We start from the raw sequence: 15621 nt of genomic DNA, 5'->3' as shown, positions 1-15621 counted from the left end.
AATGTTTTTATACATAACAGCTGTTTAGAGTCACCTCTGAAATCTAAAATGGCAGCTATAAATAGTAAGAAAATACCTACAAATTTGTGTTTACTGAAGGATGAAAAAATATAAATAAAAGCTTAACAAAATGTACTATTATATATAAAACTATTGACATCTCTTTCTACGCTAAGACTATGATGAATCTATTAGAGAAAATCAATGGAAAAATGTAGTATAGAGCCTCTAGGAAATCATGGAAAAAAAGGCAGTGCCACCTTCAGATCAATAAACAAAAATTATTATTAAACGATATATTAGATTTGCGTTTATATAAGTGTTTATATTTTTAATTACACTAATTTAATTTTACATATGTGTGAGTCAACTTTGCTCCTGATTTCTATTTTCTTGTGTTTCTTTGTGGGATAATCAACTCTTGTTTGTTTTTTTGAAACTGGGGGGGGGGGGGGGGGGGGGGCTGTGAGACAGCATACCCTCAATCCTGTAGTGACCCCCCACCCCTCACACAGATTTCTGCAACAAGAAGAAACCTGTGCAAGGAAAATAGGCTGGAGCTGCCTCAGTCAGGGCCTGTCTGACTTTTGCTGATATTGTTCCCATAGTGTCATCGTAATCCTCAGATTGCTCACATATTGGCTTTCATCAATTAATCTCTCTGCATCTGGAGGTCCGCATAGTCTGAAGGTTATCAGCTGCCACTGGGAGATGAGGTGGCAGACTGACAGTGGTCGGGGCCCCCAGGAAGTAAAAGTCATTGGGGCCCCCTGGCCACTGCACCACAGGTCCCTCCCACACACTACAACCTTCCCCCCTCCACACACACCCTGAGCAAAAGTGGGCCCTTTCCGGTCCTACCTTGAAGGGCCCTAGTAGTCTAGTGATTTCTTGGTGGAGGGGGGCAGGAAAGAACCCCCCACTTTTCTACCTGCTATCGCTACTGAGCCTGGCACCGCCGTCTTTTCAAAATGGCTGCCGAGACTTACCACAGTAGTTTCGTGGGTCTCAAAAGAATGCTGCGGGAAGTCTCGACAGCCATTTTTAAAACATGGCAGCGCCCGCCAGGCAGATCAGCGGCAGTGGGCAGCAAAGAGTGGGATTATTTCCTGCCCCCACAGAGGACACTAGACCACCAGGGCCCTTCAACATGCAGTGGCAGCAGGCAACAGGGCACAGCCTCTGGGCCCTCAGGCACTACCCGAATGCCAGAATGGTCAGTCCACCCCTGAGGTCTGGAGACAAATTAAGGAGGTTAGTGGGATGTGAAAATGGGCCACGGGAGTGGATAGGTTCTTACAAAAGCTATCAGAGAAGGGGCATTTGGGTGGAGAAGGGAAAGAAGCCATGTTGGTAGATGGTAAGACAGAAGACAAGAATCAGAAGGCACCGATGGACAGAAGAGGGTAAGAGAAAGAGGAAATAGAAAGAAATTCTCCATTTCTAAGTCAGAGGGAATAATCCCCATTCACATAATCTCACTGTTTAAAAGTCCAGCTGAGGATCCAAAATGATCCAGTATAAGAAAAGTGAGGTTGGGATTAGATACAAAATACATAACCAAATTAATTTTTACAGATTTGGGACCCAGATACTTTATACGTCCTTACAAAAAGCTGTAATGCTGTTTAACTGGCAATTAACAGTTGCTAGAATTTAACATAGCACCTTAATAGTACACAGTAGTTCTCACAGTAATCCCTTATGTGGAAGGAGGCAGGGAATGGAACTTACAGCTAAATGCTCAGTAGCTACCAGTGAATTATCTGTTAACACTAAGTAAAGAAATTTCCTCTGCATTAACTAAATGACAAAATGTTGGAAACACACCAGTAATTAACATGGAGGTTTTGTAGGTCCCATACATTAATGTACAGTAACTACAAAATACTTCTACACTTTAGTAAGGAGAGTCCAAACTTCATAACCAAGCAATTATGATGTGTATGGACTTATTTAATGAAAATGATCTAAAGCTATTTTATCTAGTCATAATAGTGAATACGTGGTATGTATAGAAGCAGCAGCTGTTTCATAAATGTGTTAAAAAAAACAGTACTATTGAGGATCTGCAAATGTAAATTTGACATCTGCATGTGTAGACAGCAGATTTTGTAACCTGCACTTCCAGGGGAGCCAATCAAGAAGTCAAATTCCTTGATTTATTAAGCGGTTTTAAATGCCATAAAGGGAAGCATACTGCAGGTCCAAACAAGTGTCTAACAGGGAATTTATTTTATTTTTTAGAGGTATATGTACTTCATTGCAAAATATGAAATATGTATATACTTTTCAGGTCCACTCAACTCACATTCCCTTCAAAAATGGCGAGGTGTGGTAGCCGTGTTAGTCCACTCTTAAAGGTTACCAATAGAAATCAAACAAAATAAAACATGGAAAAGAAAATAAGATGATACCTTTTTTACTGGACATAACTTAATACATTTCTTGATTAGCTTTCGAAGGTTGCCCTTCTTCCTCAGATTGGAAATAAGCAAACGAGGTAGCAGATAGTATAAATGACAGAAACATCAAAGCATTACTTTGACTGTCTGACAGAGTGGGAGGGTGGGGGTGTTGGTAGGTGAGAGGAGGGTAATAAACAGAAAAATAAACAGAGAAATACAGCTTTATGTTTTATAATGAGTGTCAAAATATTCAATCATTCTTATTTCAAAGGTCTTACGTTCCTGTATTGTTTTAAAATTACCTTTCAGGATTCTTACTGCACCAGTGATTTCACAGTAAGAATCCTGAAAGGTAATTTTAAAACAATACAGGAACGTAAGACCTTTGAAATAAGAGTGATTGAATATTTTGACACCCAACAAACAGGACTTAATAAGGATCTGGGTTTTCTAACTCATTATAAAACATAAAGCTGTATTTCTCTGTTTATTACCCTCCTCTCACCTACCAACACCCATTCTGTTAGAATATCAATGAAATACTTTTATGTCCCCATGCATACCCCCACCCTCCCACTCTGTCAGACAGTCAAAGTAATGCTTGGATGTTTCTCTCATATATACTATCTGCTACCTTCAAAAATGTAAATGTTGCAGTATACACATGAAAAAATGCTACACATCTATAAATCTGCTTTTTACATGTGCAAATGGCACTTAACCCTTCTAACATGTAAAATGACCTCCTTAATGTTATAGTAAATATAACAAGTAGTAATACTTTGAGAAGTAGTTTGCAAATTTCATATTTTCCTTTCGCTGCTGCTTCGTGCAGAGGAGTGAACTTCCAGAGGTCTGCCACGTTGACAGATGCGCCATGCCTCACCAGTAGCTCTGCAACCTCGTAGTGTCCATAGGAACAGGCGTTATGCAGGGGTACCAAACCACTGAACAAGGAGAAAGCACATTTTAGAAATGCTGCAAGACTAATATTGATTTGAAACTTAAGTGAACAATATGAAAGCATTTTTTATACAGTTTATTTTTATATGAGGCACTACTAGCTGAGAACTGCACTGAAGGATGAATAATTCTCTACACTTTTTACAGAGCAAACACAGTCCTTTGGTAGAGATAATCATGATTCATGATCAAATCCTACTTTAAATTTTCTTCTCATTCTGAGGTGGCTCTTGCCTTGCACAGTAGGAAGAGCAATCTGGTGACTAACACAGCTAAAATAGTTCTACTTTTCCCAGTGGTGCTGTGAAAGTGACAAAGTAACATGAATACTTATTTTTCCTAAGTTTATGTGAACTTTAAATATAGTATATTATTAAGTTTACACCGAAAAAAAATACTGATGGCTGTTTCAGAAACCTGTATGAAAAAATATAGAACAGGAAAAATAATCTAAAATTTCATCGCTAAAACCATACCGTAATACTAACTAGAAGCCTCAAAATATTACCTCTTCTGATTCATTTTAATTGCCAGTGCCGCCTTTTTTTTTTAATAATAAAGTCTTTCTCTGCCAACTTAATAGAGTGTCTGTATATTTGCACTTTTTAAATAAGGAATAATCTTTCTACAGTCACATAATCCATATGTAAAATTCTTCTTTCCTAAGTTCACAACTCAGTTGCATCCTACTACTACTACTATTTAGCATTTCTATAGCGCTACAAGGCGTACGCAGCGCTGCACAAACATAGAAGAAAGACAGTTCCTGCTCAAAGAGCTTACAATCCCTATATTCACACTGTATATGATCTACTGCAGCACCCACTGCATAAAATAGGCACTGTGGTAGAAAATGCAAATAATGGTCTTAGCATGCATTGTTAACAAATGACAGTGTGATGCTCCATTCCTTACATTTGTGTCCACATTTATATTCACAATGATAAGAATGGGTAAGAAAGATGAATGTTCACAAAACTTCAAGCACCAATATTTACTCGACAATAAAATATAAACCAGATTGAAAACTGTGAATGACAGAGACAAAAATGGCAACGGAATTACAATTTGATATGTCTAGCGCTTTTGATACAGTGAACCATGACATTCTGCTCAATCTGCTAGATTATATTGGTATATCCAGCAATGCACTTCAGTGGTTCAAGGGCTTTCTCACCTCTAGATTCTACAAGTAAAACTATCAGGCCTCATTCTCAGCTCCCTGGTCTCCTAACTGCAGAGCACCACAAAGTTCACTTCTCTCCCCCATCCTGTTTAATATAATGATGGCAACTCTAGGTTATCTACTTGAATCAAATGGTTTCAACTGTTTCATGTATGCCGATGTTACAATCTATGTCACTTTTGACAAAGATATGGAAGAAATCTTAACAAATATAAAATCAGACCTAGATCTAATGGAATCATGGGCAAACAATTTCAAACTGAACTTAGAGAGAAAACCAAACTCTTAAAACTAACAAACCCTCACCAACCAATTATTTCTTCTACTTTTACTATTGGTAACAAAACTTATCCACTGGAGCATAATTTGAAAATCCTGGGAATAATAAATGATCAACATCTCTCATTTGAACCACAAGTATCCAAATTAGCGTCTAATGTATTCAAATCATTATGGAAACTAAATGATTATGACCTTATTTTCAAAATATTATTTTCAGATCATTAACTCAATCCTTGGTACTATCAAAATTTGATTACTGCAATGCAGTCTATGTAGAACTTAAGATCTCACTAATCAGAAAAGTACAAACTGCTCAAAACAGCAGCTCGTCTTGTACTTAAAGTTACCCGATACTCCAAAGCAATCCCACTTCTACTCAAACCACATTGGCTACCTATAAGCTCATGCATTACTTTCAAATAATGTGCATTCACTCACCAAATAATTTACGGTTCACCCCAACGTTACATGCAGAATCTTATAGAGCTATCAACACACAATGCTAAAAAATCATCCAGAGACTTTTGTGTATTACACTTGCCTCAATGTAATAAAATCAAATATTAAACTATCCACAATGCTGGATTTTCATACCAAAGTACAACCAGATGGGACTCTTTGCCAAAATAACTCTGTCAAACTGAAGACTCTCTCTTATTTCATAAACTATTGAAAACTCACTTGATAAGATCGACCTCTAACAATAGAAATAACCCTCTAAACTTGCAACAACAACAACTCTGTCCATATTCATATTCTATCCTATGTATTACAAACATGTTACATGATCAGAATTTCATGTTATGCTGTTATTAGTAATTTTGTGTAGATAGAACAAAGTGTGTGTGTGTGTATACTTGAATTCTATTTGAGATAATGTGGGATATAAATGTCATAAATAAAGAGTGGGATTAACTCAGAGGATCCTTAGTGACAAGATGAAGGTAATGAAGTACTAGAGCAGGGGGTCTTAACCAGTGGTGCCTGTACCCTCAATGCCTGCGGGAAGAAATCAAATGGGGTCAAAGGGTCTTGAAATCTTTCTAGATAGAGAAAAGGCAGTTATTAGGACAATCATTGATAGTATAACTCTGTACTACTGTAATTTTGGCAACATATTAGCAGTTAGCACAGTTAGCAACAGCAACAAGTAGCTTGTCAGTAGTCACCAGTGGACACGGTTTAGGAAGGGGCTGTGAGAGGGTTTCATTGATCAGTTAAAAGAGTGCAGGAACAGGTTAAGAACATCTATACTAGGGTAACATCCATGTAGGAATGGTTCAGCTCAGAAATGTCTGCATTGAGTTTCCAAGAAGGAATAAGAGAACCTGCACAAAACAGCAATTACAAAGCTAAACAGAAGGCCTCGGCATAACCTACAGATAATGGTTACAACACAACTACTTACTAGGTAGACTGTATGGGCTCATTTGGGTATTTGTCTGCTATCATTATGCTACTGCTGCAAGTTCTTTACAGTACACTGTATGAGATTCTATTATGCAACACAACACTCCAAATGTTACTATTAGTGATGATGACCTATACTGTTACAATGATAAGTCACACTACCTGTGTTAAATTTTTAATCAGACGTGCTTAACAGAAAGAAATGAGTCAAACCTTTTACATGGCTGCACAGCACCAACACAACAGAAATTAATTTGCCAGAAAAGTTCAAATCAATCATTTTCATGCCACCCTAATGAAATGACACTTCACAAAGTAAAAGTGTAAAATGCTTAAGTCAAGCTCCTAGTGGTTATTCAACTTTAGTTCTAAAAATTACAGCAGAATGTCTAATCTAATGGCTAAATTTGAGTCACAAAACACATTTACTAGCCGAGGCCATTCTGGACTCCATGCAAAAACAGGCACAGTTTTCAAGAGAAGAGTGGGAGTGTCATGGCCAGCAGAAAGCTGGTGAAGACTGGTGCCATTTTGGGCATGAGCGTCCCTGACTTTAGGAGGCGCTGTTCACCCAGTCTCTATCTTTGTAGGACAGGTTTGCTCTCTTGTTTAGTTTCCTTGTGCCCCTTTCTAAATCAAGGAGGTTGGATTACAACAGGATAAGGCATGACATCAAAAAGTTGAAGCTATCTCCCCCCCTCTGGAGCCGCCGTATTGGCGAACGCAAAACAAACTATCCGCTTCCGCATTCTCATTGGTAGCATTTATATTACATCTATTATAAAAACATGCCAGCTTGAGCAGTACAGAGATGTGCACAGAGGAATCGTCAGAACAGAATAATCTTGCATTGATTAGAATAATAATTACTTCTAAATCGTAATCAGTCTGTCATTTCAAGGGGCTGATTATAGGGATAGCCTAGCACGCGTTTTATTGGTGCTGAGATGTTTTCACCTAGTAAAGGGTCATCAAAACAGACATATAAGAGTCAGGTGCTCAACAGTCAGTTTTTATTTTCAACTACAAAGGGTGTTTTTGTTTTTTTAAACCTTAATTAGGTTGAAACCTGGGAGCATTTAAAATCTTTTTTCCTGTGCCTAGATCAAACGAGAAAGATGGTATGTGGGAACATGCTCCTTTTGTCTTGTGGAATGCAATGGTATATTATAAAAATGCACTTGATATTTTTTATTACTACCATTTAAAAGAGAGGTATTGAATAATGTAGCAGTCTAGAGTAAGTCTAAATGGGCCAGTTCTGTATATATTTACTTCTTTGTAAAGTCTGTTTGGATGTAAATGCAAGCAGCACACTATTAGCCATCAAGTTCATACAAAGTTAATTTTCAGTGGAAAATAAATCTGTTGGCTGCCTGCAATGTGAATATACCATCACTGTGTCATTATTGCTACCAAGTACTACATATTTGGGGCATTTGCTTAAAACATTGATGGTTTTAATTCGTTTATCCAGACCTTAAATGCACATGGTCTTGCTTTTTAAACCCAATGGCAAAACCTAAGGGAGGTTGAACAATTAGGTATAAACTGAGTTGTTTCTGTCTTGATTTGTTTTGGACTGCTCTGGGTCCTACTGACCTATGCATCTGCTGTCTAGTATTTTAGAAGATGGAAACGGGAAAATAAAAATTAAGTTTTGGATGTATTCAGTAGAAGTTGTTTACTTTTGCAGTGTATGTATAGATGCTTGTTCTAGTGTGTGCATGTGATAATGTTTGAATAACTGTCTATAGTTATAGCAATGATTTCTGAACATGCAGCATTAAGGACAGACTTTTAAATGCCCAGTTGGGCATATATGCTAATCTTAACTTTGTTAAGTGTTTTAGATGTATCCATCTACTTGCTCCCATGTTGATACTGACTTCTATTATGCTGTCTCACTGTATATTTAAATGTAAACCACATTGAACTCGAGTTTGTTTGGGATAATTAAGATATACATGTCAAATAAAAAAGATAAAATTCTTTATCCTCCACCTTTTAATACACTGCCTATCCAGCTGGATGATGATGGCACAAGGAAAGCAAGTTTGGTCCAGTGAAGACTAATTCAAAATAATCTGTTCCTTAGCTGGGGGGTCTTGTATTACCATATCAAAAATGCGACCAGACTATGCCTTTGTAGTTATGTTCCACTAATAAGTTAAACAATTATCTGGCTTTCTTGAAAGTTTTATATAGCCTTTGGATGTATGACTACAAACGAAAACACATTTATGCAAATCACAATTCCTCATATACAGCCACAAAACAACCTTTTAGGGTGGATAGTGTTCACAATGAGCTCCTTTTATTATCGACCAGATAGAGATAAGAGTTTTCAGTTTTGGCACAATATAAGTCATTACAAGAACAAAATATAAGGAAAACAATGGGCAGCATTAAGGGCTTATAGCCTATTTAGTTATCTTTAAACAAATGAGAGATCTGCATGAAAATTTATTTTTATTATTTTGACTTACAAAACACTTGTCCCTGAAACATGCTCAAAACAGAATAATCCATTTGTGTATCTAAAGTGTAAACTTCTACAAATGAGATGAAGTAAAGATGTGATTCCATGTCCTCCAAAAGAAAGGAGAGTTACTTTACTTCCATTTAATTTTAATATGTTCCATCTTAACACCAGGCTTCCCAAGGCAGATTACAGCAACAGTTAAGATGAACCCATCAGAACAGGATATCCTCACTGAGATTTGGCCATGTATTACTGTATTCTATAGAACAGTGTAGAAAAATGATTACAAAATATAGAGAGTTTATTACTGCTGTTTCTACCAGCTACAATAATGTTTATGCTGTTTTAGTGATTTCAAATTGTATTTCATTATATAAAAATAAAAAAAAAGCTTTCAAATAAAAAAAAAATACACACATAGGCAGTCATAAGCGTTTGGCATTGTTTTTATATAGAAATATCTTTATTGTCATCATAAGCAAAACTAAAGGCATATAGTGCAGCACTGAAAACCACGATACAGCATTGCATATAAAGCAAGCTCTGGAGCACCGAGAACATTGAATATAACTCTCCTCCACTTCACAGACCCCTCGAAAATTCCCCAACCCCCCACTCCCCTTACATCCCCCACTTGAAACCCTCCTGACAGAATACAAAACCAAGACGGTTTAATTAAATAATGAAAACAATAGTAAACTTGTGCTGTTTCTAATAGCGTCTGCAAATGTTTTGCGTCCCTCAATGTGGAGGCAGCCCAGATAAGCTCATGCCGTCTCCTGGTATCAAACTTCCTTGGGCCTTATAGTCTGGGTTTCTATGCTTTCTCATTTCTGTTCCTGGTCTGTGTCCAATCTGTAGCTGAATCTGGTTTCCTGCTATCTGTGATAGCTGTGATTGCATTCCTACAGCAAAAGAAAACCAAACAATCCCACAGAGAACAAAACAAGTAAAACACAGGAGTGGGCGTGACTAGTGCGATGAGCTAAGTGTGCTGAGTAAAACAAACAACCACACAAAACTGATGTGTGCAGTGCCGAAGTAGTGAAGCACACTCCTCTTGATTTGTCTAGAATTGGACTCCTGATGAAGACATGACAAAACACGGACCATGCTAAGTCTATGCTTTCAGTGGAGTTTGTGTCTTTATTTGATCTGCTGACTCCAAGGCAACTGCTGCTATACATAATAAAGACTTGTGTTACTTCACTTGGCTCATCACACTTGTCATTCCCACTCCTGTGTTGTGATTGTGTTCCTGCCATGTTCTTATTTCCTGTCTTGTCTCTTTTCTGTCTTAGTAGAGCTTTAGAGACCAAATTGGAGCTCCTAATCAAATGTGTCAATAAGCTATGATAATACAAACAGCAGTATCAGAATATCATAACCAGTAATAGTAGAAAGCAAACATGGGGGTTTATTCTAGAACAACACAGCCTCTGAATTAGAAGGGTTCAGTTTAAGTTTCTATGAACTCAGCCAGAGTGTGACAGCAGCAAAGAGGACCACCATCTGATGCAAAGTTGCTATAAAATGAATGTCATCAACACAGAGACTCCTATCCCAAAACCTTGTATCATGGTAGCTATCGGGGCCATAAAGATATTAAAAAGTAGAGGGGCAAAGATGGAACCCTGTGAAACTCAAATATCAAAGATTCAGAAATAGATGTCATCTTTCACAACCTTAAAAGTGAATTGCAAGAGATCTTGTGATGAATGAACCATACTAGTTGCAAGTATGTGGTCATGCAACTTTACTAAAAAAAAACAAACAAACTCTTGTCTGGGTTACAACAGGCTTTACACACAGAAAAGGAAATTACAGTCCATATTCCTTATAAATGAGGGTTCATTTTTAATGTCATCATAAGGGGATATACAGTGGGGGAAATAAGTATTTGATCCCTTGCTGATTTTGTAAGTTTGCCCACTGACAAAGACATGAGCAGCCCATAATTGAAGGGTAGGTTATTGGTAACAGTGAGAGATAGCACATCACAAATTAAATCCGGAAAATCACATTGTGGAAAGTATATGAATTTATTTGCATTCTGCAGAGGGAAATAAGTATTTAATCCCTCTGGCAAACAAGACCTAATACTTGGTGGCAAAACCCTTGTTGGCAAGCACAGCGGTCAGACGTCTTCTGTAGTTGATGATGAGGTTTGCACACATGTCAGGAGGAATTTTGGTCCACTCCTCTTTGCAGATCATCTCTAAATCATTAAGAGTTCTGGGCTGTCGCTTGGCAACTCGCAGCTTCAGCTCCCTCCATAAGTTTTCAATGGGATTAAGGTCTGGTGACTGGCTAGGCCACTCCATGACCCTAATGTGCTTCTTCCTGAGCCACTCCTTTGTTGCCTTGGCTGTATGTTTTGGGTCATTGTCGTGCTGGAAGACCCAGCCACGACCCATTTTTAAGGCCCTGGCGGAGGGAAGGAGGTTGTCACTCAGAATTGTACGGTACATGGCCCCATCCATTCTCCCATTGATGCGGTGAAGTAGTCCTGTGCCCTTAGCAGAGAAACACCCCCAAAACATAACATTTCCACCTCCATGCTTGACAGTGGGGACGGTGTTCTTTGGGTCATAGGCAGCATTTCTCTTCCTCCAAACACGGCGAGTTGAGTTCATGCCAAAGAGCTCAATTTTTGTCTCATCTGACCACAGCACCTTCTCCCAATCACTCTCGGCATCATCCAGGTGTTCACTGGCAAACTTCAGACGGGCCGTCACATGTGCCTTCCGGAGCAGGGGGACCTTGCGGGCACTGCAGGATTGCAATCCGTTATGTCGTAATGTGTTACCAATGGTTTTCGTGGTGACAGTGGTCCCAGCTGCCTTGAGATCATTGACAAGTTCCCCCCTTGTAGTTGTAGGCTGATTTCTAACCTTCCTCATGATCAAGGATACCCCACGAGGTGAGATTTTGCGTGGAGCCCCAGATCTTTGTCGATTGACAGTCATTTTGTACTTCTTCCATTTTCTTACTATGGCACCAACAGTTGTCTCCTTCTCGCCCAGCGTCTTACTGATGGTTTTGTAGCCCATTCCAGCCTTGTGCAGGTGTATGATCTTGTCCCTGACATCCTTAGACAGCTCCTTGCTCTTGGCCATTTTGTAGAGGTTAGAGTCTGACTGATTCACTGAGTCTGTGGACAGGTGTCTTTCATACAGGTGACCATTGCCGACAGCTGTCTGTCATGCAGGTAACGAGTTGATTTGGAGCATCTACCTGGTCTGTAGGGGCCAGATCTCTTACTGGTTGGTGGGGGATCAAATACTTATTTCCCTCTGCAGAATGCAAATAAATTCATATACTTTCCACAATGTGATTTTCCGGATTTAATTTGTGATGTGCTATCTCTCACTGTTACCAATAACCTACCCTTCAATTATGGGCTGCTCATGTCTTTGTCAGTGGGCAAACTTACAAAATCAGCAAGGGATCAAATACTTATTTCCCCCACTGTATGGGGATTGATGTTGTAATATCATGTAAGCCACATTGAGCCTGCAAATAGGTGGGAAAATGTGGGATACAAATGCAGTAAATCAAAAAGGGGAGAAAAAAAAACCCCGCTTCACTTACGGTAATACAACCAAAAATAGTGGGTAGAGTCAAACTGAATGCATGACAATGGTAAAAATAAAGGAAGGGGGGAAGAGAGACCTCAGACTGGCCACATATAAGCAAATTAATGGGATTATTCATGCGAAAATGCAGATATGCACCATCACCATGTTTTAATCAATGGTCCTCGACCCACCACCTCCCTAAATGTTGGACAATATTTGTTTTTATAATCAAATTCATACAAAAACGTGCTACATATACCCGTTGGGGAGGCCCGTTTTTGAAGCTGCCATAAGATAAGTTATCATGCCTGCTTTTTATGTCCTGAGAGGGTATATGTAGCACGTTTTTGTATGAATTTGATTATAAAAACAAATATTGTCCAACATTTAGGGAGGTGGTGGGTCGAGGACCAGTGATTAAAACATGGTGATGGTGCATATCTGCATTTTCACACGAATAATCCCATTAATTTGTATATATGTGGCCAGTCTGAGGTCTCTCTCCCCACCTTCCTTTATTTTTACCATTGTCATGCATTCAGTTTGACTCTACCCACTATTTTTTTATTGGATACAAATGCAGCAAATAAATAAATAAATGATTAAAATCCATTAAAAATTGTCTCACTAATGCAGATATCACAAAGCCTTTTCAGAAGACATGAGTAATCAATGCATTCAAATGCAGCACCGATATCTAGCAGCAGTAATGGAATATACTTCCCTGAGTCCAAGGATACCCACACGTGATTTACCAGAGAAGTCTCGGTTCTATGGTGTTACTTAAAATAAGATTGCCTTGGATGAAGTGCATTTGATTTCTCAACAAACCTATAGATATGACCAAAACCAATTTTATCAGTGGTACTCAATATAAAGAGCAAGTTGGATTAGGCTGACAGCTAGATGGGATAGTAGGGTCTACCTTTGAATCTTTAAATAGAGTATACAAATGGCTCATTTTTTCGTAGGATGCATCATTCCCTGAGATAAACTAGAATTTACCATCTTCTAAAATATAGGGTAACAATGACAGGGAGGAGTCCTTAATCAAATTTGAAGAAAGGATATTTATAGCAGAAAAATAATTTTCAAAGAGGCTAAATAAAGTCTTCTGAAGAGCACACTTAGATCTTAAGAAGAGAGCAAAAATAACAAATAACTAACTAAATAAATAAAAGCTGGTCAAACTGCCAGTTTCAGATCATTGGTGACAATAGCAAGGAAAAGTTTGCTCTCGGCAAAAAAAAAAAAAAAAAAAAAAAGCACACACACAGAAGTATGAAAAGAGCTAGATAAAGCACAGAGAGTCCAGTGCAGTATGGTAAAAGTCACTTTTATTCAAATGATCCTGACAGCCACATTTCAGCTTGCACCTATATCAGGGACAAACAATGATCTACTTAGTGATATCCATGTAGTAAAATTATACCTGACAGATATTTCCCAATATTAATCCATTTATGAAGACTGGGCTCAAGGCACAGGATAATGAAACTCCTTGGCAATGAAGCCTTACAACTCTTTTTAGGTTTCTGTCAGATATAATTTTACTTAGAGACTGAATAAGGCTACAGGATCATTGTTTATCCCCTGATGCTGGCACAAGATGAAACGTGGCTACGATAGGCTCATTTGAATAAAAGTGACATACTGGACTGTGTGTTTTATCCAACTCTTTTCATACCAAAGTCTGCTCTCAGGTCATGAATCTTTTCTAAAACAAAATTTAAAAGAATCTAAGGAGAGAGGGTCACATAACTAGACTTAACTAAAGATGGTGAAGCAATCCTGGAAACCAAACAAAAAAGTATATGCATTGGATTCCCACAACCTGAATGTCACAGCATAATATATCCTCTCTCTGCATTCTGAATCACATGTATGCAAGTATGTTGACAGGCTTGGCAAATAGCTTTATTAAAGACAGATTATCCTCGAACCATTGCCTCTCAGCCTGATGCAGTCTCTCTTGGTACTGCAACTCATGACCACAACACATTGCTCAGTTGGGTATCTATTGCCAAGAGCAAGTCTAACATGACCCTTTTTTCAAAGTCTTGAGCAAGGGAATTATATTTCTTACAAGAATTGGATTTTTCTATGGGAGCATATTAGAAGTATTACCAATCCATAATGAAATTGGGGTTTTATTCAACATCTAGTTTTAAACCTTGAGCAGTCATCCAAGAAGTGATTCACTATAAACATTTTCTAGTACAGCATACATGATCTGCAGTGTATCTTGAAATGTAATCACAAAGAAAATATCATCTGCATATGAACAACAAGAGAAGCCTAACATAGGCGATCAGTACCAAACTGAAAAAAGTGATACTGAATAAAATTGGGGACAGAGATGAGCCCTGGGAACCTTTTATTTATCGTTTTTTTTTTAATTAAACATTTTACATCTAAATCTCAAAAGGAAAAAGGGAAACAGACATATCACACAAAGTATCAAGAAAAACTCAAATATGAAGAAAAAGAGATCCGCTAGCCCCCATCATGCGGAAAAAAAAATTATATACAAAATTAAGCAATAGAATACATTGTTGAAATATTGCATTCTAGCATTGTATATTAACGAGAGCCTTGAATCAAATAGATTGAAAATTCTGCAGGAAACAAAACACTTCTTGGAATCACTGTGGATTGAAATTCCATGTGTAAAGGGGAAAAGGATAGGGATAGGAGTGTACAACCATCCGCCTGGCCAGGATGAACAGACGGATGCAGAAATGTTAAAGGAAATTAGGGACGCAAACAAACTGGGCAACACAATAATAATGGGTGATTTCAATTACCCCGATACTGACTGGGTAAATGTAACATCGGGATACGCTAAGGAGGCAAAATTCCTAGATAAAATCAAGGACAGCTTTATGGAGCAGCTGGTACAGGAGCCGACGAGAGAAGGAAACATTCTAGACCTAGTCCTTAGTGGAGTGCATGATCTGGTGCGGGAGGTAATGGTGCTGGGGCCAATTGATAAGTGATCATAATATGATCGGATTTGATATTAGCTTTGAAGTATAAATAGGAAATCAAATACATTAGCATTTAACTTTAAAAAAGGAGACTATAATAAAATGAGAAGAACGGTAAAAAAAAACCAAAAACTTAGAGGAGCGGCTGCGAGGGTCAAAAATTTACATCAGGCGTGGATGCTGTTCAAAAACACCATCCTGGAAGCCCAGGCCAAATATATGCCACGTATTAAAAAAGGAGGACGGAACTGGCATGGTTAAAAAGTGAGGTGAAGGAAGCTATCAGAGCTAAAAGAAAATCCTTCAGAAAATGGAA

At 38.2% G+C, this 15621-nt stretch overlaps 1 protein-coding gene across 1 annotated transcript in view; it reads right to left on the bottom strand.

Moving 5' to 3' along the window:
- TNKS (tankyrase) overlaps positions 1-15621 on the bottom strand; it is a 505381-nt gene that overhangs the window by 172883 nt on the left and 316877 nt on the right. The window contains exon 15 of the mRNA XM_030194488.1: positions 3190-3355. Within this exon, the coding sequence (XP_030050348.1) occupies positions 3190-3355 (166 nt within the window). The remainder of the gene's footprint in view (positions 1-3189; positions 3356-15621) is intronic.

The sequence above is a fragment of the Microcaecilia unicolor genome, chromosome 2, assembly GCF_901765095.1.
Source record: "Microcaecilia unicolor chromosome 2, aMicUni1.1, whole genome shotgun sequence".
NCBI lineage: Eukaryota > Metazoa > Chordata > Amphibia > Gymnophiona > Siphonopidae > Microcaecilia > Microcaecilia unicolor.
Note: the sequence above shows the minus strand (reverse complement) of the source record. Positions and strands in the feature narration are given on the sequence as shown.